Source organism: Ranitomeya variabilis, chromosome 4 (assembly GCF_051348905.1).
Source record: "Ranitomeya variabilis isolate aRanVar5 chromosome 4, aRanVar5.hap1, whole genome shotgun sequence".
Taxonomy (NCBI): Eukaryota; Metazoa; Chordata; class Amphibia; order Anura; family Dendrobatidae; genus Ranitomeya; species Ranitomeya variabilis.
This window is the reverse complement of record NC_135235.1, coordinates 646,676,963-646,700,188: the sequence shown is the minus strand read 5'-3', so window position 1 is coordinate 646,700,188 and position 23,226 is coordinate 646,676,963. Positions and strand designations below refer to the sequence as shown.

The 23,226-nt window shown below is 43.0% G+C and overlaps 2 protein-coding genes across 3 annotated transcripts in view; both read left to right on the top strand.

Moving 5' to 3' along the window:
* LOC143767353 (uncharacterized) overlaps positions 1-14,826 on the top strand; it is a 40,133-nt gene extending 25,307 nt beyond the window's left edge. The window contains exons 6-9 of one of the 2 annotated variants that reach the window (XM_077255610.1): positions 8,811-8,960; positions 9,090-9,269; positions 9,345-9,468; positions 12,949-14,826. In XM_077255610.1, coding sequence (XP_077111725.1) covers positions 8,811-8,960; positions 9,090-9,269; positions 9,345-9,468; positions 12,949-14,300 — 1,806 coding nt within the window. In that variant the 3' untranslated portion in view covers positions 14,301-14,826. The remainder of the gene's footprint in view (positions 1-8,810; positions 8,961-9,089; positions 9,270-9,344; positions 9,469-12,948) is intronic. The other variant, XM_077255611.1, reaches the window with a different exon arrangement.
* LOC143767347 (uncharacterized) overlaps positions 1-23,226 on the top strand; it is a 294,161-nt gene that overhangs the window by 86,301 nt on the left and 184,634 nt on the right. The window lies entirely within an intron of this gene.

Here is a 23,226-nt window from a genome sequence, read left to right as displayed (position 1 = left end):
TTTAATTGACTTGCTAGTATAAAACTATGCAATGATATGTGTACCTGAGCATATCCTTTATATACAGTGAGTAGGGAAAGTATTCAGCCCTCTTTAAATTTTTCACTCTTTGTTTCATTGCAGCCATTTGGTAAATTCAAAAAAGTTAATTTTTCTTCTCATTAATGCTCCCCATCTTGACTGAAAAAAAACAGAAATGTAGTAATTCTTGCAAATTTATTAAAAAAGAACAACTGAAATATCACATGGTCATAAGTAATCAGACCCGTTGCTCATTATTGAGTAGAAGCACCCTTTTGAGCTATTACAGCCATGAGTCTTCTTGGGAATGATGCAACAAGATTTTCACACCTGGATTTGGGGATTCTCTGCCATTCTTCCTTGCAGATCCTCTCCAGTTCCGTCAGGTTGGACGGTGAACGTTGGTGGACAGCCATTTTCAGCTCTCTCCAGAGATGCTTGGGTTTAGGTCAGGGCTCTGGCTGGGCCAGTCAAGAATGGTCACAGAGTTGTTCTGAAGCCTCTCCTTTGTTATTTTAGCTGTGTGCTTAAGGTCATTGTCTTCTTGGAAGGTGAACCTTCGGCCAAGTCTGAGGTCAAGAGCACTCTGGAAGAGGTTTTCATCCAGGATATCTCTGTACTTGGCCGCATTCATGTTTCCTTCAATGGCAACCAGTCGTCCTGTCCCTGCAGCTGAAAACCACCCCCATAGCATGATGCTGCCACCACCATGTTTCACTGTTGGGATTGTATTGGGCAGGTGATGAGCTTTGCCTGGTTTTCTTCACACATACCACTTAGAATTATCACCAGAAAGGTCTATCTTTGTCTCATCACACCAGAGAATCTTATTTCTCAAAGTCTGGGAGTCCTTTATGTGTTTTTTAGCAAACTCTTTGCAGGCTTTCATATGTCTTGCACTGAGGAGAGGTTTCTGTCGGGCCACTCTGCCATAAAGGCCCAACTGGTGGAGGGCTGCATTGATAGTTGACTTTGTGGAACTTTCTCCCATCTCCCTACTGCATCTCTGGAGCTCAACCACAGTGATCTTGGTGTTCTTCTTTACCTCTCTCACCAAGGCTCTTCTCCCATGATCACTCAATTTAGCTGGAGGGCCAGGTCTAGGAAGACTTCTGGTGGTCCCAAACTTCTTCCATTTAAGGATTATGGAGGCCACTGTGCTCTTAGGAACCTTGAGCACTGCAGAAATTCTTTTGAAACCGTGGCCAGGTCTGTGCCTTGCCACAATTCTGTCTCTGAGCTCCTTGGCAAGTTCCTCTGACCTCATGATGCTCATTTGGTCTAACATGCATTGTGAGCGGTGAGGTCTTATATAGACAGGTGTTGTGAATTCTGTTTGTGGGCTCCCCCGGTGGTGTTTTATGGTATTGCCACTTATTTGCCTTCTTCTATCCTTGATCACCTGTTGACACCCATTAGGGGAGTTTCCTATTTAAGGCTGCTTGGCTGCTGGTCCGATGCCGGCCAACAATGTATCAGTAGCATTCTGTTGCATTCTCCTGCCTCAAGTTCCAGTTCAGCTAAGTTGAATTTTGTTCCTAGTTAATGTTATTTTTTGTCCAGCTATCTGCAATGTGACTCTCTGCAGCTGGAAGCTCTCGTGGACTGAAATTGCCACTCCAGTGGCATGAGTCGTCACTGGAGTTTTAAAGTAATTTCAGGATGGTGTTTTTGAGTAGTGTTTTGAAGTTGACCGTGAAGTAACTCTTTCCTGTACTTCTGCTATCTAGTAAGCGGACCTCACTGTGCTAAATCTGCTGTTCATCCTGCGTATGTCTTTTCCTCTTGACTCACCGTCAATATTTGTGGGGGCCTGCTATCTCCTTTTGGGGTTCATCTCTGGAGGTAAGGCAGGCCTGTATATTCCTCTGATAGGGGTAGTTAGATCTCCGGCTGGCGCGTGGTGTCTAGGGCATCGTAGGAAACACTCCCCGGCTACTTCCAGTGTTGTGTCAGGTTCAGGTCACGGTCACTTTAGTTTCCATCACCCGAGAGCTAGTCCGTTTGTTATTTTTGATTTCCCTGCCATTGGGAAAATCATAACAGTTTGGCCGGCCCATGTGTTAAAACTATGCACTAAAGCAGGAAAGGATATGAAAAGGTTTTTTTTTTTCTCCTTCTGTGTTTGTAAAGTGCACCTTAGTGCTTATTTGTACTCCTTGCTTAAATTGCAGTCTTCAGCCTTTTTTTTTTTTCCTCTCCTCTTAATCTTTGAATGGCTTTGGTTACACCTGTTTGAATCATGGATCCACAGAGTTTGGTTGCAGGTCTGAATAACCTGGCTTCAAAGGTCCAGAACTTACAAGATTTTGTTATACGTGCTCCAATGTCTGAACCTAAGATCCCTATGCCTGAATTTTTTACCGGAGACAGATCCCGTTTTTTGAATTTCAGAGAGAATTGTAAATTGTTTTTGTCTCTGAAATCTCACTCTGCTGGTGATCCTGCGCAACAGGTTAAAATTGTTATTTCTCTATTGCGGGGTGACCCACAAAGTTGGGCATTTGCATTGTCGCCAGGGGATCCTGCGTTATTAAATGTAGATGCGTTTTTTCTGGCTTTGGGGTTGCTTTATGAAGAACCTAATTTAGAGATTTTGGCTGAGAAAGCCTTGATAGCTCTTTCCCAAGGGCAAGATGAAGCTGAGATATACTGCCAGAAATTTCGTAAATGGTCGGTGCTTACTAAATGGAATGAGTGCGCTCTAGCAGCTAATTTCAGAGAAGGTCTCTCTGATGCCGTGAAGGATGTCATGGTGGGGTTCCCTGTGCCTACAGGTCTGAATGATGCCATGAAATTGGCTATCCAGATTGATCGGCGTTTACGGGAGCGCAAATCTGTGCACCATATGGCGGTATCTTCTGAGCAAAAATCTGTGCACCATATGGCGGTATCTTTTGAGCAAAAACCTGTGCACCATATGGCGGTATCTTCTGAGCAAAAACCTGTGCACCATATGGCGGTATCTTCTGAGCAAAAACCTGTGCATCATTTGGCGGTGACCTCTGAAAAGGCACCAGAGCATATGCAATGCGATAGTGTATTGTCTAGAGGCGAACGACAGAATTACAGGCGCAAAAATGGGTTGTGCTTCTATTGTGGAGATCCAGCTCATGTTATATCAGCATGCTCTAAACGCATAAAGAAGGTTGATAAAAAGGTTGATAAATCTTTTTCTATGGGTACCTTGCAGTCTAAATTTCTTTTGTCCGTGACATTGATTTGTACTTTATCATCTGTTACTGTGGATGCTTATGTGGATTCTGGCGCCGCTCTGAGTCTCATGGATTGGTCCTTTGCCAAGCGTTGTGGGTTTGATTTAGAGCCTCTGGAGTTTTCTATTCCCTTAAAGGGTATTGATTCTACACCTTTGGCTAGCAATAAACCACAATATTGGACACAAGTGACTATGCATCTTTCCCCAGACCATCAGGAGATTATTCGTTTCCTTGTGTTATATAATCTACATGACGTATTAGTACTTGGATTACCATGGTTACAAATTCATAATCCAGTCTTGGACTGGAGATCAATGTCTGTGCTGAGTTGGGGATGTCGGGGGATTCATGGGGATGCACCTTTGGTTCCCATTTCTTCATCTACTCCCTCTGAGATCCCAGCATTTCTGTCAGATTTTTATGATGTCTTTCAGGAGCCTAAAACTGATTCTCTCCCCCCTCACAGAGAGTGTGACTGCGCTATTGAGTTGATTCCCGGTAGTAAATTTCCTAAGGGTCGCTTGTTTAATTTGTCTGTACCTGAACATACTGCTATGCGGGAGTATATCAGAGAATCTTTAGAAAAGGGTCATATTCGCCCCTCTTTGTCTCCATTGGGGGCAGGGTTTTTCTTTGTGGGTAAAAAGGATGGTTCATTGAGACCTTGTATCGACTATCGACTTCTGAATAAGATTACTGTTAAATACCAGTACCCGTTACCTTTACTGACTGATCTTTTTGCTCGCATAAAGGGGGCGAAGTGGTTCACTAAGATCGATCTACGTGGTGCGTATAATTTGGTGCGGATTAAGCAGGGGGATGAGTGGAAGACCGCATTTAATACGCCTGAAGGCCATTTTGAGTATTTGGTAATGCCTTTCGGTCTCGCGAATGCCCCTTCCGTTTTTCAGTCCTTTATGCATGATATTTTCCGTGAATATCTGGATAAATTTATGATTGTGTATTTGGATGATATTTTGATTTTTTCGGAGGACTGGGAATCTCATGTTCAACAGGTCAGGAGAGTTTTTCAGGTTTTACGAGCTAATTCTCTATTTGTGAAGGGCTCAAAGTGTATTTTTGGGGTTCAGAGAATTTCGTTTCTGGGATATATTTTTTCTCCTTCATCTATGGAGATGGACCCTGTTAAGGTTCAGGCTATTTGTGATTGGATACAACCTACTTCTCTAAGGAGTCTTCAGAAATTCTTGGGATTTGCTAATTTCTATCGCCGATTCATAGCGGGTTTTTCTGCCATTGCTAAACCTTTGACTGATTTGACCAAGAAGGGTGCTGATGTTGCTAATTGGTCCTCTGCGGCTGTGGAGGCCTTTCGGGAGCTTAAGCGCCGCTTTTCTTCTGCTCCTGTGTTGCGCCAGCCTGATGTTTCGCTCCCGTTCCAGGTTGAAGTAGATGCTTCCGAGATCGGAGCAGGTGCAGTTTTGTCGCAGAAAGGTCCTGACTGCTCAGTGATGAGACCATGTGCGTTTTTCTCTCGAAAGTTTTCGCCCGCTGAGCGAAATTATGATGTTGGAAATCGGGAGCTCTTGGCCATGAAGTGGGCATTTGAGGAGTGGCGTCATTGGCTTGAGGGTGCTAGACACCAGGTGGTGGTCTTGACTGACCACAAAAATCTAATTTATCTTGAGTCAGCCAGGCGTCTGAATCCTAGACAGGCGCGCTGGTCGTTGTTTTTCTCTCGATTTAACTTTGTGGTCTCATATCTGCCTGGGTCTAAGAATGTGAGGGCGGATGCCCTCTCTAGGAGTTTTGAGCCTGACTCGCCTGGTGATTCCGAACCTACTGGCATCCTGAAGGATGGGGTGATATTGTCAGCTGTCTCCCCAGACCTGCGGCGCTCTTTGCAGGAGTTTCAGGTGGATAGGCCTGATCGCTGTCCGCCTGGTAGACTGTTTGTCCCTGATGACTGGACCAGTAGAGTTATTTCGGAGGTTCACTCTTCCGCGTTGGCAGGTCATCCTGGAATTTTTGGCACCAGGGATCTGGTGTCTAGGTCCTTCTGGTGGCCTTCCTTGTCTCGAGATGTACGTATTTTTGTGCAGTCTTGTGATGTTTGTGCTCGGGCTAAGCCCTGCTGTTCCCGGGCCAGCGGGTTGTTGTTGCCCTTGCCTATTCCTAAGAGGCCTTGGACGCACATCTCTATGGACTTTATTTCTGACCTTCCTGTTTCTCGTAGGATGTCCGTCATCTGGGTGGTGTGTGACCGTTTTTCCAAGATGGTTCACTTGGTACCTTTGCCCAAATTGCCCTCCTCCTCTGAGCTGGTCCCTCTATTTTTTCAGAATGTTGTGCGTTTGCATGGTATTCCTGAGAATATAGTTTCTGACAGGGGTACTCAGTTTGTGTCTAGATTTTGGCGGGCGTTCTGTGCCAGGATGGGCATCGACTTGTCGTTTTCGTCTGCATTCCATCCTCAGACTAATGGCCAGACTGAGCGTACTAATCAGACCTTGGAGACTTACTTGAGGTGTTTTGTGTCCGCTGATCAGGACGATTGGCTTGATTTTTTGCCATTGGCAGAGTTTGCCCTTAACAATCGGGCCAGTTCTGCCACTTTGGTTTCTCCATTTTTTTTGTAATTCAGGGTTTCACCCTCGCTTTTCGTCCGGTCAATTGGAATCTTCGGATTGTCCTGGAGTAGATGCTGTGGTTGATAGAATGCATCAGATTTGGGGACAGGTTGTGGACAATCTGAAGTTGTCCCAGGAGAAAACTCAACAGTTCACTAATCGTCATCGGCGTGTCGGTCCTCGTCTTTGTGTTGGGGACCTGGTTTGGTTGTCTTCTCGATTTGTTCCTATGAAGGTCTCGTCTCCTAAGTTTAAGCCTCGGTTTATCGGCCCTTATAGGATTCTGGAGGTTCTCAATCCTGTGTCCTTTCGTTTGGACCTCCCAGCATCTTTTGCTGTTCATAATGTTTTTCATCGGTCATTATTGCGGAGGTATGAGGTGCCGGTTGTTCCGTCTGCTGATCCTCCTGCTCCTGTGCTGGTTGAGGGTGAGTTGGAGTATGTGGTAGAAAAGATCTTGGACTCCCGTGTTTCCAGACGGAAACTTCAGTATCTGGTTAAGTGGAAAGGCTATGGTCAGGAGGATAATTCTTGGGTGACAGCATCTGATGTTCATGCTCCTGATTTGGTTCGTGCATTCCATAGTGCTCATCCAGATCGCCCTGGTGGTTCTGGTGAGGGTTCGGTGCCCCCTCCTTAAGGGGGGGTACTGTTGTGAATTCTGTTTGTGGGCTCCCCCGGTGGTGTTTTATGGTATTGCCACTTATTTGCCTTCTTCTATCCTTGATCACCTGTTGACACCCATTAGGGGAGTTTCCTATTTAAGGCTGCTTGGCTGCTGGTCCGATGCCGGCCAACAATGTATCAGTAGCATTCTGTTGCATTCTCCTGCCTCAAGTTCCAGTTCAGCTAAGTTGAATTTTGTTCCTAGTTAATGTTATTTTTTGTCCAGCTATCTGCAATGTGACTCTCTGCAGCTGGAAGCTCTCGTGGACTGAAATTGCCACTCCAGTGGCATGAGTTGTCACTGGAGTTTTAAAGTAATATCAGGATGGTGTTTTTGAGTAGTGTTTTGAAGTTGACCGTGAAGTAACTCTTTCCTGTACTTCTGCTATCTAGTAAGCGGACCTCACTGTGCTAAATCTGCTGTTCATCCTGCGTATGTCTTTTCCTCTTGACTCACCATCAATATTTGTGGGGGCCTGCTATCTCCTTTTGGGGTTCATCTCTGGAGGTAAGGCAGGCCTGTATATTCCTCTGATAGGGGTAGTTAGATCTCCGGCTGGCGCGTGGTGTCTAGGGCATCGTAGGAAACACTCCCCGGCTACTTCCAGTGTTGTGTCAGGTTCAGGTCACGGTCACTTTAGTTTCCATCACCCGAGAGCTAGTCCGTTTGTTATTTTTGATTTCCCTGCCATTGGGAAAATCATAACAGACAGGTGTGTGCCTTTCCAAATCAAGTCCAATCAGTTTAATTAAACACAGCTGGACTCCAATGAAGGAGTAGAACCATCTCAAGGAGGATCACAAGGAAATGGACAGCATGTGACTTATGAGTGTCTGAGCAAAGGGTCTGAATACTTATGACCATGTGATATTTCAGTTTTTCTTTGTTAATAAATTTGCAAAAATTTCTACATTTCTGTTTTTTTTTTTTCAGTCAAGATGGAATGCAGAGTGTACATTAATTAGAAAAAAATGAACTTTTTTGAATTTACCAAATGGCTGCAATAAAACAAAGGGTGAAAAACGTAAAGGGGTCTGAATACTTTCCGTACCCACTGTACATCTTTTGAAGAACTGTCATGGGTCGTCTGCTAAGCATGATCCGGTAACTTCTGTTTGTGGGTTAGTTTCCCTCTCTGTTGGCCCACAGCCTGTGTTGTCTTTGTCCAACTGCTAATGATGATGCTGTTGTCAGGTGTTTTAACTTTCTTGTTTTGGTTTGTCCTATCACATCTTGGGATGGGTTATTTTTACTTACCTGGCACATGCAGTCTTTGCTGTCTATATTCTAAATTAAGTGGATGTTTCGTGTCCCAGCTCCCCAGTGGAGGATTATCTTGCTATGTTTTTCTGTATTCCTTTTCTTACGGTTTGTTTGCGTGTTCCCCGTCTCCGCACTTTTCCCTTTAGTTATATTTAAGATCTGTGGGTTTTCACTTATACCAAAGGTCTTTTTGAGTTCCTTTCTTTTTTGATATATTACTGTGTGAACATGTCTTCAGCTTTGTGTCTCACCCTCTTTCTCTGTGCACTTTCTTTTGTGGCTGTTTCAGGTTACTCTCTGTGTAAAGTTAAGGGTGCAGTTAAGAACAATATTAAGAATTGAGAGTCCACAGTAGTTGATACCTTTTATATGGCTAACTGAAAAGATGGTAACAAATTGCAAGTTTTCGAGACTACACAGGTGTCTTCATCAGGCATAGACTCTGCAGTTAAGAACACTCAGGGTCAGCAAACATTGTTTGGGGGCGCCATTGTGTAATTTTAGAAAGACAACATCCGAGGTCAGGCAAGAACAAATCAGGGTCAGGTTAGGAATTTTCATAGTCTATGAACCTGAGGTGTGCAGGTTAAACATCTCCCTTGGTTTGTTCATCCCCATGTGAGTATAAGGGCTCAGTCACAATGAGAACAATGCATATTGTTTTAGTTACCTAAGTTACCTTAATCTTTTGGAATACATGTATTATTGTTGTGTAGCAGTTTTCAATAAAACGATTAAAAAAATGCTGAGTGGTGGCTGCGAGAAGTTTGTAAGTGTGGTGTGGATATGTGAGATGATTGTGCGCTTAGTTCATTTTCAGCCTATAGTAGTAGTAGTTGTATGGACAAGTGATTGTGAGAAGTGGAGTCCCCCTTTACAATCACATCCAAGTCAGCAAGTGGGTGATGTTTATGACATTCCAGTTTATACGATCTGAGAATACAACATCTATACGTTCTATCTCCTGATATGTTCTCAGTATTATCTCCAGTAATTGTGATATTACATGAGATCTTTATGATGTTACGTCATCATCTTATTCCCATTCAGGTCTTCACAATAGTGCATCCTCTCAGTGGAGATCTTCTATTTAAGAAAATTTTCCTGATTGACCCGTCAAGCATGAATATGGACAAGGAGAAGATGGCGGAGAAGATATTACTCCTCTTCCTAGAGATCCTCTTCCGGCTTACTGGAGAGGTGAGAGATTCTGATGATGTCACATTACATCATTCTTATCTATGCAAATAATAGATGGACAGAACTGGAGAGGTGAGGACTCTGGGAATGTCTGTAGTGAGATTTATTAATGTGTCTCTCCATAACCAGGATTACACAGTAGTGAAGAAGACCTCTAATGAGCGCAGTCAGGCCCCTGTGTCTGAGGGATGGGGAAGACCACTAAGCCCAATCAAGCTGCCTTCATATCACCCCCTGATACATGAGGTCATCAATGACCAGAAGATCCTAGAACTCACCTACAACATCATTGAGCTGCTGACTGCAGAGGTGATACTACTGTAAATGCTGGGACATTATACAGTAACAGGATCTGGGGGATGACGGTATGATTGTATTTGTCAGGTTCTTATAAGATGTCAGGATGTCGCCATCTACTTCTCCATGGAAGAGTGGGAGTATTTAGGAGAACACAAAGATCTGTACAAGGACGCCATGATGGAGGTTCCCCAGCGCCTCACATCACCAGGTAATTCACAGGACTAAATACACATGGCCTATAATATCAGTATGTAAAGAATTAATTCAGTCTCTGTATGTGTTTCCTCCAGTTCCGTTATATCTCCGCAGACTGCTCGTCTATGTGACGTCTCCTTTCACCGTACACTATACTATGCCCTCTTTCACAGCCCCTCCTTTATTGTCCCATAATGTCCCCTATTGCCTCATAATGTCCTCCATTGCCCCATAATATCCCCTGGAAAGTAATACCAAACACAAAGCAAATTTCATCTTTAGTGTCTCCTGGAGATCTTATTGGTGCCTGCTGCATCCTCGCCACCACTGTGGTCTGGCTCCAGCAGCAGTGTGATGAGATAAGTGACATGCTGACCTGACAACGCCAATGTAAGCCGGGACATGTATTCATATCTAAAAAACATGAATACATTTCAATATACTATGGAGGGAGCGGCGTCTCCCTCCCTGTCAGCTCCAAGGCCCGCACAACATCCTTTAGTGTGTCGTATGTTACCTATGGGGCCATATGTTGTGCAGGCCTGCTCTAATTACCCCAGAGATGTCACAGTTTTTATCTACAGTAGTTATAGCACAAGTTTCTCTCCGTTAATAACTTTCTTCCGTAGCCAGTTTTCTCCCCATATTTCTAATCTGACATGTGTCACTTGATGTAGTAAATAACTTTAAAATGCTTCACCTGATCCAGGTGATTCTGTGATTGTTTTATTTCCATGACACATTGTATTTTTAATTAGTTGAAATTTTAGGTTAATTTGTTTTGAGTTTCTTTATGAAAAAATCTGAAATTTGCCAAAAAGTTTTAAAGTATTAGAAAAGTTCAAACATTGATTTTTGTATGCCCTAAAAGCAAATGGTGATACCACACAAAATATCTAATAAATAGCATTTACCGTATGTCTTCTTTGCAGCATTTTTCAAACATCCTTTTTATATTTTTAGGATTTCAAAAGACTTGAACAACCAGTTATCATATGTTCAAGGAAATTTACAAAACCTATTTTTGGGGGACCAAATTACTTTAAATAAATTAGTGGGATGCATTAAAAGAGGCATAGATGCTCATGACGGGAACATAGTTTTGCCTCTATACAAGTCACTACTGCACCCACACTTAGAATACTGCGGACAGTTATAGTCTCCAGTGTATAAGAAAGACATAGCTGAACTACAGCGGGTGCGGAGAAGAGCAACTAAGGTTATTAAGGGGAACGGGTGAAGTATAATACCAAGACCGATTATTAAACTTTGGGTTATTCAGTGTGGAAATATGAAGGCTTAGGGGCGATCTTATTATAATGTACAAATATATGAGGGGACAGTAAAGAGATCTTTCTAATGATTTTTTTACAACTAGACCTGCAACAGTGACAAGGGGGCATCCTCTACGTCTAGAGGAAAGAAGGTTTAATGATAATCACGGACAGTGATACTATGGAACTCTCTGACACATTATGTTTCAATAGAAGATTCACTACTAAAATTCAAGAAAGGTCTGGATGCCTTTTTTGAAAAATATATTATTATAGTTTATGGATACTATAATCTGTGAGAGAACGTTGATCCATGCAACTAGTCTGATTGCTGTATGTGGAGTCGGGAAGGAATTTTTTCCTTAATATGGAGTCATTAATAATAATAATAATAATAATCTTTATTTTTATATAGCGCTAACAGATTCCGCAGTGCTTTACAGGTTGCCCACATTATCATCGCTGTCCCCAATGGGGCTCACAATCTAAATTCTCTATCAGTATGTCTTTGGAATGTGGGAGGAAACCAGAGTACCCGGAGTTAACCCGCGCAAACACAGAGAGAACATACAAACTCTTTGCAGATGTTGTCCTTAGTGGGGTTTGAACCCAGGACTCCAGCACTGCAAGGCTGCTGTGCTATCCACTGCGCCACCGTGCTGCCTGTCATTACTGTCTGTCCCATTGGGTTTTTACCTTCCTCTGGATCAACATATTGAGCTATAGGTTAAACTCGATGGACTTAATTCTACCTTCAACCTTAAAACTGTGAATAATACAATAAATTTAACCTTTTAAGTGTATCACAATAATTAACAAAAATTGCAATGAAAAAGTTAAAAAACAAAAATTCACTATATTGTTGAAGTATTCCCAATTTTTTTTCAGTTTTACAAGTGGAAATAGAAAAAAAATTGACCCGATTAATATATTTTCCAATTTCTCCTGAATCGGACAATATCATACTGTTTGGGCACATAGCAGAGCTCAGAAGGGAAGGAACACAATTTGGCTATGGGAATTTAGATTTTGCTGGAATAAATTGAGGGCACCATTTGAAGATCACCGAAGGTGCCAAAATGGTGGAAAAACAGAACAGTAGAAAAACTGTGTTATCCTCATAGAATTCATCTTTAGGAGTGTGACTATTTTGACTCCACAGCTAATCTCTGAAAACAAGCATGCAGTTGATCTTGGAGAGTGAAAATAGCAGATATGCCATTTTAGTGCCCAATAAGTGGTGCCCAGCTTGGGCTTCTGGATACACGACCACCACAAATTTTTAATTGGCTTTACACTGCTACAGCAATGCTAAAAATGTGGATTGAAGCCGTATTTGAGCAGACAGCAGGACTCCGAAATGAGGGGATTGGCTTTGGGAGAACAGATTTTGCTGGATTCATTCATGGATGTTGTTTTTCAAGGTCTGCTGTTATATTGTTAAAGGGAACCTGTCACCCCCAAAATCGATGGTGAGGTAAGCTCACCGTCATCAGGGGCTTATCTACAGCATTCTGTAATGCTATAGATAAGCCGCCGATGTTACCTGAAAGAGGAGAAAAAGACATTAGATTATACTCACCCAGGGGCGGTCCCGCTCCGATTGGTGCCTCAGGTCCGCTCCGGCGCCTCCCATCTTCTTACGATGACGTCCTCTTCTTGTCTTCACGCTGCGGCTCCGGCGTACTTTGTCTGCCCTGTTGAGGGCTGAGCAAAGTACTGCAGTGTGCAGGCGCTGGAAAGGTCAGAGAGTCCCGGCGCCTGCGCACTACAGTACTTTGCTCTGCCCTCTGTTGAGGGGAGACAAAGTACGCCTGTGCCGGAGCTGCGGCGTGAAGACCAGAAGAGGACGTCATGGAATGAAGATAGGAGGCGCCGGAGCGGACCTGAGACACCCATCAGAGCGGACCTGAGACACCCATCGGACCGGACCGCAGCGGGACCGCCCCTGGGTGAGTATAATCTAACCTCTTTTTCTCCTCTTTCAGGTAACATCGGGGGCTTATCTACAGCATTACAGAATGCTGTAGATAAGCCCCTGATGACGGTGAGCTTACCTCATCATCGATTTTGGGGGTGACAGGTTCCCTTTAACTGTTTTTGTCTTGGTAAATAATTTAATTTTGCTTCATAACATGCAATTTCTTAGGTAATTTAGAAATGTTATGAAACTATAATTCAACATAGTTTATTAAAAAAATATTGTTTATTCTTGGCAGGTGACTGCTACAAGAGTTCAGAGGGACAACTGACATCTTCAATTTTTAAATCAGATGACCTTTCTATCACTCAAGATATAGCTGACATCTATGCCACTGTTCCAGAAATACAGTCATCCTTTCACAGCAAAGATCTATCATCTTATCCTTTTAAACAGGTTCTGTCTTCTGATTCATCACAGACTATTAAGAAAAATAAAAGTCACAAAATAGGTGGTAAAAATCTGACTGCTCTTACAGCACACAAGCAATTTTCAAGTGTAGAATGTGAAAACAGTTTTTCCCTCAAAACATCTTTTGTTTCAGATCCAAAAATTCACGTAGAGGAGAAAAGATTTTCTTCCGAGTGTGGGAAATATTTTAATCCGAAATTAGAGCATGTTAGACAAAAAACAGTTCACGCAATGAAGGAGCCGTGTTCATGTTCAGAATGTTGGAAATGTTTTGGAAGTAAGTCAAAACTTGTTGCACATCAGAGAACTCAACCAGGAGAGACACTATATTTATGTTCACAGTGTGGGAAACATTTTAACAAAAAATCAAATCTTATTAAACATCAGAGAACTCACACAGGGACAAAGCCATTTTCATGTTCAGAATGTGGTAAATGCTTTCCAGATAAATTTTATCTTGTTACACATCAGAGGACTCACACAGGGGAGAAGCCGTTTTTATGTTCAGAATGTGGAAAATGTTTTGCAGATAAATCGTATCTTGTTAAACATCAGAAAATTCACACAGGGAAGAAGCCATTTTCATGTTCAGAATGTGGTAAATGTTTTGCAAATAAATCGTATCTTGCTACACACCAGAGAACTCACACAGGGGAGAAGCCATATTCATGTTCAGAATGTGGTAATTGTTTTGCAGATAAATCATATCTTGTTACACATCAGAGAACTCACACAGGTGAGAAGCCATATTCATGTTCAGAATGTGGGAAATGTTTTTCAAATAAATCAAGTCTTGTTACACATCAGAGAATTCACACAGGTGAGAAGCCATTTCAATGTTCAGAATGTGGTAATTGTTTTGCAGATCAATCAACTCTTATTAAACATCAGAGAACTCACACAGGGGAAACGCCATTTTCATGTTTAGAATGTGGGAAATATTTTTCAAATAAATCAAGTCTTGTTAAACATCAGAGAACTCACACAGGTGAGAAGCCATTTAAATGTTCAGAATGTGGGAAACATTTTAACCAGAAATCACATCTTGTTACACATCAAAGAACTCACACTGGGGAGAAGCCATTTCCATGTTCAGAATGTGAGAAATATTTTACCAACAAAAGGAGTCTTACTAAACATCAAATATCCCACAAAGGGAGAAGCCATTATCATACCTAGAAGGTGTAAACCTGTAAATCATATTTTATTGACTGCGAAAGAAAACACACAGGTGTAAACCATATATTTTTGGCAAATGACAAGAATAGACATAACCAATAGTCAAAGTAACGACTAAGAAGTAAACGAGAAAGTAAGTTAGAACTTAAATTGGAATTAAAACGTGAAGTTATTAATATACATCTGTAATCTAAAAATCAAATTAAATGCAATATTCCTTTGAATATTTCAGTTACATATTTATATATTCACTATTTGGAGGACAAGAGTATTGCAACATCTCCCCTTTACCCTCCCAAAAATATCCAATATTTCCTACTCCCTCTTCTTCATAACTCCAAATCTCAGCGATCTACCATTCATCAGTCTCTTTCAATCCACAATCTCCATGTCTTTAAGTTTTCTGTACTACAATAATAAACTTGTTCATATTGCAAATTGCTATGTACATGTGCAATCCATTTCTTCTTTGTTAGAACATCTGGTGTTATCCATTCCAATTAAAATAAAATGTCTCCCACTCCCCACCTCCCTTATCTAAATTTGTAATGCTGGAGTGAGGGTATGTGCACACGTCAGGATTTCTTGCAGAAATTTTCCTTACAAAATCCGGACATTTCTGCCAGAAATCTGCATGCGTTTTTTTTTTTGAGCGTTTTTTTGTGCGGATTTTTTGCGGAATTTTTCTGGATTGCGTTTTTTTTGCGGAAAAAAACGCAACATTTGCACAAAAAATGCAGAATGCATTCTAAATGATAGGATGCATAATGTATGCGTTTTTTGTGCAGAATTATAGCGCTTTTATCAGGGAAATCTGCAAAAAAACTTAAAAAATCCTGAAGAAATCCTGACGTGTGCACATACCCTCAGATTATCTATTCAGAGACCTCATGTACGGAAATTTAGGGCTACAGCAATATCACATATTTTATACAGAAGAATAGCGGGATATCCATAGTTCCTTTTTACAATGATATATACCATATTTTTCGGACTATAAGACGCACTTTTTTCCTCCAAAAATTTGGAGGTAAATGGGGGGGTGCATCTTATAGTCCAGATGTACCTGCTTTAGATGGAGAGGTGGGGGAGCCGCAGCTGTGGAGCAGCGGGTCACAGGAGGCAGGAGCAGCTGTGGAGCAGCGGGTCACAGGAGGCAGGAGCAGCTGCTGTTAACCCTTGTGTCTGCTATTAAAGAGAAATTAATATTCACTGCTCCCCACGCCCATAATGCCTCTCACCTCTATGCACTTAAGCTAGCGCTGAGATGTGGGAGTGACTATGGGCGTGTGGAGCAGTGAATATTAATTTCTCTTTAACTGCAGGTGTCAACCCTATATATGGGCACAATTTATGCTATAAGTCAGCCATACAATCTGCAGGAGATAAGTATGTGTGGTATAGGCTGCAGTAATTGATGCTAATATTTTTATGTGGCATATCTGACAGCATACCCATTGCTAATTATCAGTGTTTAGCAAATTGATTCAGGAAAGGGGCTGTATTCTGTAAAAGTCATAGTAATTATCCTGCTCCCGCCTTCTTTTTGCTAATTTTATTATATTGTGTTTTTTCTGTTTTTTTGACCATTTTTTTGCTTTCTTCATCTCTGTTCTTAAGCATTATTGTTTTCACACCTGCAGTTTAGGGTGATCTAGGGCAGTGAGGGGTAGTCCACGTTGAGTGGGGGCGCCAAAAAATCGTTATTAGGGTGCCAACCTCCACAGCCAGGCAGGTGACAGAATAGGCGATTGCAGGGTGTGCGCTAGACCTTGGTCTTATTTTTATTTTAGGCCTTCCTTGCCTAAAAAGCAATGGGTGGTGTATTTTAAAATATTTATAGTAAAAAATTATTTGTTTTAAGGGGATATATGTTCACCAAATCCTAATTCGCTTCCCAGCACATAATGTTTTTCTGTCACAGGATTACCCCTTAAACTGGAGATGCCTGGGCCTTGTTCCTTGCTATGCTCCTAAGTAGCACTAGTCTGTGAAATGTATGAGGAAATATAAAACAAGACAGACAGGGCAAAATGGAAGCCCAATCACATAACACTCTCGTTGACACCGGAGTCACGCTGCACGAACCAGTTATCCATGAAGTCAGAAGAAGGAGAGTATGAATTTGTGGAATCCACAGACCTAACTCCTCCATGACAATTGGTTATGTTTGAGAAAACCTCCTTGTTACAGTAGGATTTGTATACTCAGACGTGGGGGACTATCAGGCTTTTTCTGTTCCAAGAAATTAGCTGCTTCTGTGCAAAGGATTTTTCTCAGATGCTCTGAAACTAGTGAATATTGGGGTTTGCATCGATCCGATATGCCGATATTTATGGGAGATATACGAGGGGTGTTCATGAAAAATTTACCCTGACACGCTTCCTGTGGACTGAGAGCAATGAAACTAGGCAAAGTTATTAGTCCTTCTCTACATAGGTGCCACCTAGGGACACACTTTCTTTGTAAGCAACTGTAAACACCTCGCTTGTAGAAGTCGACAGGTTGCTCCAAAAGCCATGTTGTGACTTTGGAATTCAGGGTCTCAACATCTGGAAAAGGCTTGCCCTTCAACAATAACTTCATTGTTGGAAAGAGGTGGAAGTCCTATGGTGCGAGGTCAGGTGAATAAGGGGGATGCGGTAGAATTTCAAAGCAGCAGGAGCATGCTTCCATTTGAGCACATGTGAGTTATGAACTGGCTGACTTTGGTCTTGATAAAACAGTGAACCTACACCAGCAGAAGACATGGCTCCCCAAACCATCACTGATTGTGAAAACTTACTAGACCTCAAGCAGCTTGGATTGTGAGCCTCTCCACTCTTCCTCCAGACTCTGGGACCTTGATTGCCAAATGAAATGCAAAACTTACTTTCATCTTAAAACAACACCTTGGACCACAGAGCAACAGTCCAGTTTTTTTCCTTGGCCCAGGTAAGATGCTTCTGGCACTGTTTATTGGTCATGAGTGGCTTGACACAAGGAATATGACACTTGTAGCCCATGTCCTAGATACGTCTGTGTTTGGAAGCTCTTGAGGAAATGACTCCAGCAGCAGTCCACTCCTTGTGAATCTCCCCTAAATTTTTTAATGGCCTTTTCTTAGCAATCCTTTCAAGGCTGCGGTTATCCCGGTTGCTTGTGCACCTTTTTCTACCACACTTTTTTCCTTCCACTCAATGTTCCATTAATATGCTTGAATACAGCACTCTGTAAACAGCTAGCTTCTTTACCAATGACCTTTTGTGGATTACCCTCCTTGTGGAGTGTGTCAGTGACTGCTATCTAGATATCTATCAAGTCAGCAGTCGTGTCCATGACTGGAGCCTACGGAAACAAACTAAGGGACCCTTTTTAAATGATTAAGAAGGTTTTGCAGGTGTTTTTTGTTAATTATTCTAATTTACTGAGATAGTGACTTTTGGATTTTCATTGGCTGTAAGCCATAATCATCAACATGAACAGAAAAAAAACACTTGAAATAGATCACTGTTTGTAATGACTATTTATGAGTTTCGCTTTTTGTATTGAAGAACTGAAATAAATTAACATTTTGATATTCTAATTTTGTGAGAAGCACGTGTGTGTGTGTGTGTGTGTGTGTATGTGTGTGTATATATATATATATATATATATATATATATATATATATATACTCACTGTGAGATCCTCAATAACTGGCCTAGTAGCTAATAGCCTGGCCTATTCCATATGCGCCCAAAGTCTTTCACCATGCCCTTAAAGTTTTTGCACCACTAATCCTCACTCTCCCCACACCCCGGCACCCTCTAGTCAAATAATTATCTCTCCTTCCCTCTCACCTCCTCACCTGACTTCATCTGCAGACCTGCTCCTCAACCTCAGATCTCAAAGAATTGTAGAGTTGAAGGGACCTCTTGGGTCATCTGGTCCAACCCCCTGCTCAAAACAGGATTCACTAAATCATCCCACACAGATGTCTGTCCAGCCTCTGTTTGAAAACTTCCATGGAAGGAGAACTCACCACTAGTGTTGAGCATTCCGATACCGCAAGTATTGGGTATCGGCCGATACTTGCGGTATCAGAATTCCGATACCGAGTTCCGATACTTTTGTGGTATCGGGAATCGGTATCGGATCCATATTAATGTGTAAAATAAAGAATTAAAATAAAAAATATTGATATACTCACCTCTCCAGAGGCCCCTGGACCTTACCGCTGTTAACCGGCAGCCTCCTTTGCTTAAAATGAGCATGTTTAGGGCCTTCCATGATGTCACGGCTTCTGATTTGTCGTGTGCCGCTCATGTGACCGCCACGCGACCAATCACAAGCCGCAACGTCATTCTCAGGCCCTAAACTCCTCATTCTAGGAATTTAGGACCTGAGAATGATGTCGCGGCTTGTGATTGGTCGTGTACCGGTCACATGAGCGGCACGCGACCAATCAGAAGCCGTGACGTCATGGAAGGCCCTAAACGCGCTCATTTTAAGCAAAGGAGGCTGCCGGTTAACAGCGGTAAGGTGCAGGGGCCTCCGGAGAGGTGAGTATATCAATATTTTTTATTTTAATTCTTTATTTTACACATTAATATGGATCCCAGGGCCTGAAGGAGAGTTTCCTCTCCTTCAGACCCTGGGAACCATCAGGATACCTTCCGATACTTGGTGTCCCATTGACTTGTATTGGTATCGGGTATCGGTATCGGCGATATCCGATACTTTTCGGGTATCGGCCGATACTATCCGATACCGATACTTTCAAGTATCGGATGGTATCGCTCAACACTACTCACCACCTCTCGTGGCAGCCTGTTCCATTCATTGATCACCCTCACTGTCAAAAAGTTTTTTCTAATATCTAATCTGTGTCTCCTCCCATTCAGTTTCATCCCATTGCTTCTAGTCTTTCCTTGTGCAAATGAGAATAAAGATGATCCTTCTACAATGTGACAGCCCTTGAGATATTTGTAGTCAGCTATTAAGTCTCCTCCCAGTCTTCTTTTTTGCATGCTAAACATTCCCAGATCCTGTAACCGTTCCTCATAAGACATGGTTTGCAGACCGATCACCATTCTTGTCGCTCTTCTCTGAACTTGCTCCAGTTTGTTGATGTCTTTTTTAAAATGTGGTGCCCAAAACTGGACACAGTATTCTAGATGAGGTCTGACCAAAGAGGAGTAGAGGGCAATAATGACTGCGTGATCTAGACTATATGCTTCTGTTAATACATCCCAGAATTGCATTTGCCTTTTTTGCTGCTGCATCGCACTGTTGACTCATGTTCAGTTTATGATCTATTAGTATACTCAAGTCTTTTTCACATGTGCTGTTGCTTAGCCATTTTTCTCCCATTCAGATCAGGATTCAAGCATAGTCGTTCCTTTAAGACCTGCCTAATGGAGGGATCTTTCAGTTCAGCAACTAGTTGATTCCACAGCACTTTGTCCAATGGACGCAGTCCTCGGTGGTCATCTTGGCTCTTCTTGGTGATATGGGCCGTCACTTCCTGCAAAGCATTAACATACTGAGCTCTGGTCTCACGTTCCCCTTGGTCCTGCTGGAATAATCGCATGCAGAGGTGCCCTAAGTCTATGCTGTCGCCATGCATGTCCTCCAGGATTTCTACCACCTTATCCACAGTGTCCTAGGTGAGTGATAGATAACCGTATGATGTGCCTTCCGATCAATGGTCAGCATTGCTACCTCAGCCTTAGAGGCAGGGGTCAAGGGATACATGCAGATTATGCTTTTCAGCCTTTCTACCCAGTCCCACAGCAACACACTGCTCCTCGTGAACTTGGGAAGATTCCTGAGCATAGCCCCAAAGGGTACAGTGGGGGAAAAAAAGTATTTATTCAGCGACCAATTGTTGTTATTTACAAGTTTATGATCACTTATAAAATGTGCTAAAGTGCTGCCCATTGTGTTGGATTGTCAATGCAACCCTCTTCTGCCACTCTTGACACACTGATAGCAACACCACTGAAGAAATGCCAGCACAGGCTTCAAGTATCCATTGTTTCACCCCTTGATGGCTCACAGGCAGCAGTTTCAGAAAGAGGTGAGGAGGAACAGACTGATATCCCCCTTACACAAAAAAAAAAACAATGGAGGCTTTGCTGAAGTCTCCAAGACATGAACTCCAATCTGATCTGAAAGCAATGATATCAGACTTTAAGGGCTCTTTCACACGTCCTGATATTTCCGGTACCGGAAAAACCGGTACCGGAGATATCTGTGTCCGTATGTCCGTGTGCTCAAGTGGCACATACGTGCGGCATCTGTATGCCGCCCGTGTGCCGCCTGAGGACCACACGGACCGTGCAGGAGGGACAGCGCTATACTAAGCGCTGTCCCCCCTGCATGTGGTGCTGAAGGCAGAATTCCTCTCTTCTCCCCCGCCGGGGAGAAGAGATGAAAGATCAAGTTGTTTTTTTTTGTTTGTTTTTTTTTTTGGGGGGGGCTGAAAAATAAAGTTTGCATGTGCCCCCGCGTCCCCCCCCCCAGTGCGCCACCTGGCCCCTTGCCGCAGAAATACTCACCCGGCCTGCTCCTGCGATGTCTCCTGTGTCCTCTCCGCGCTGCCAGCTTCTCCTGTGTGAGCGGTTACGTGGTTACAGTCAGTGAATATTCCCTGACTGTAATGAGCGGTCCCACGTGACCGCTCACACAGGAGAAGCTGCCATCGCTGAGAGGACAGAGGAGACATAGCGGGAGCTGGCCGGGTGAGTATTTCTGCGGCAAGGGGCCAGGCGGCGCACTGGGGGGGGGGGACGCGGGGGCACATGCAAACTTTATTTTTCACCCCCCCCAAAAAAAAAACAAACCTTGATCTTTCATCTCTTCTCTCCGGCGGGGGAGAAGAGAGGAATTCTGCCTTCAGCACCACATGCAGGGGGGACAGCGCTTACTGTAGCGCTGTCTCTCCTGCGGGCGGTACGTGCACACGGAGGAGAGTGCACACTGTTCTCCGTGTGCACGTGTGCTGTCCGTATTGCTGTACGTGCTGCCGGTAGAAAACGGACATGTCGACGTGTTTTCAGCACGGACATACGGTCCGTGTGAAAACACGCACATGTGCATAGACCCATTCATTTAAATGGGTCTACGTGTGTCAGTGTCTCCGGTACTTGAGAAAACTGTCACTACACGTACCGGAGACACTGACGTGTGAAAGAGCCCTAAGGGAGAGTTGCAGGAGCTGGGCACTAGAACAGATCATCTGGAGAAAAAACTGACAGAGCTTATCATAATGAATAGCGATGAGCGAGTGTACTCGTTGCTCGGGTTTTCTTGAGCATGCTCGGGTGACCTCCGAGTATTTTTTAGTGTTCGGAGATTAAGTTTTCATCACCTCAGCTGAATGATTTACAGCTATTAGCCAGGCTGAGTACTTGTGGGGGTTGAATGGTTGCTAGGGAATCCTCACATGTAATCAAGCTGTCTAGTAGCTGTAAATCATTCAGCTTAATCTCTGAACACTAACAAATACTCGGAGGTCACCCGAGCGTGCTCGGGAAAACCCAAGCAATGAGTACACTCGCTCATCACTAATAATGAACTAATAGATGCTAATGAGGCTTTAGAAAACATTTCACAAAATTTATAACAAAAGCCTGGACCTTGAGGACAGGTCCAGGAGGAACAATATTCGCATTATAGGGATTAATGAATCTACTCCTGACAGAGACTTGCCAGGTCTCCTGCAGAGCTTTACACAAACAGTGATCCCTTCTGCAGACAGCAAGGACTTTGTGTATTATATCAATCATTGAGTTCCAAAACGAAAAGGCCTCAGCCCAGATTTATCACAAGCCGTTATTGCCCACATTCATTTCTATACAGACTTTTATGGCTTGCCTTAGGAAAAGGCTGAAGCTTCCAGATAATTTGGCCCAGCTGAAGGTATTCCCTGATTTATCGACAGGTACTTTAGCTCAGAGGACGGAATATATGCCGTATACTACAGCCCTCAGAGAACAATGGATAAAGTACAACTGGGGATTCCCCACAAAATTGAAACTCACGAGGAACAATTCCAGATTTGTTTGCATATCCCTGGAAAAGGCTTATTGCGAAAGTGGAAGATTCAGCCTATATATCTGAATGACAAAAGAGCTCCTCAGGCACAGGAAAAGAAAAAAATGGACCCAGACTAGTGTAAGGCCTGATTGATTGCTGGAGAGCCGTTTTGGGTTTCCTGCTTTCTACTCTTTGCCTGGTGCCTGTATGGCGATGTTGAAACCAGGCAAACTTCCCCACAGAGTGTTTTTTTTTACTCTTTTTCTTTACTCTTTGCTTGTTCTTTGAACTATAAGGGAACTTCCTCATGTTTAAGCAAAAATCTAGGTTTGATGACCCTTCATTTCTTTATACAAACATATTTATTCCCCTGTCCGTCCTCCCCTTGTCTGTTCTCCCCATGTTTGTCACTCATTTAGGAGCAGTGGTTTCACATAAAGCAGTATATAGTATTAATAATGCATGTTACAGTTTTATCTATAAATGCCAACAGTTTGAACTCACCAGGTAAACGATCCATCTTTTGGAAGAATATTTGCAAACTGCTGATGTAATCTGTGTTCAAGAAACGCACTTGTTGGCGCAGGATAATACTCTTCTAAATAACCCATGATATCCACATCAGTTCTTTGCAAACAACAACAAAAGAGTTGGAGTGGCTATGAATGCTGGTGAATGAATGAAATTCTGGGAGCGGAGCTTTGGTGAATAGCGGTGACGTCACCGAAGCTGAGCTCCCTGGCGGCCTAAACTAAAATGAACTCTTCAGCATGGGAAAATGCCAGCTGATTTTCCCTCGCTGAAGAGTTCATTTTGGTTCAGGTCGCCAGAGAGCGCAGCTTCAGTGACGTCACCGGTATTCACCAAAGCTCTGCTCCCAGCATTTCATTCATTCACCAGTAGTTTACAGCCGGGAGCAGTT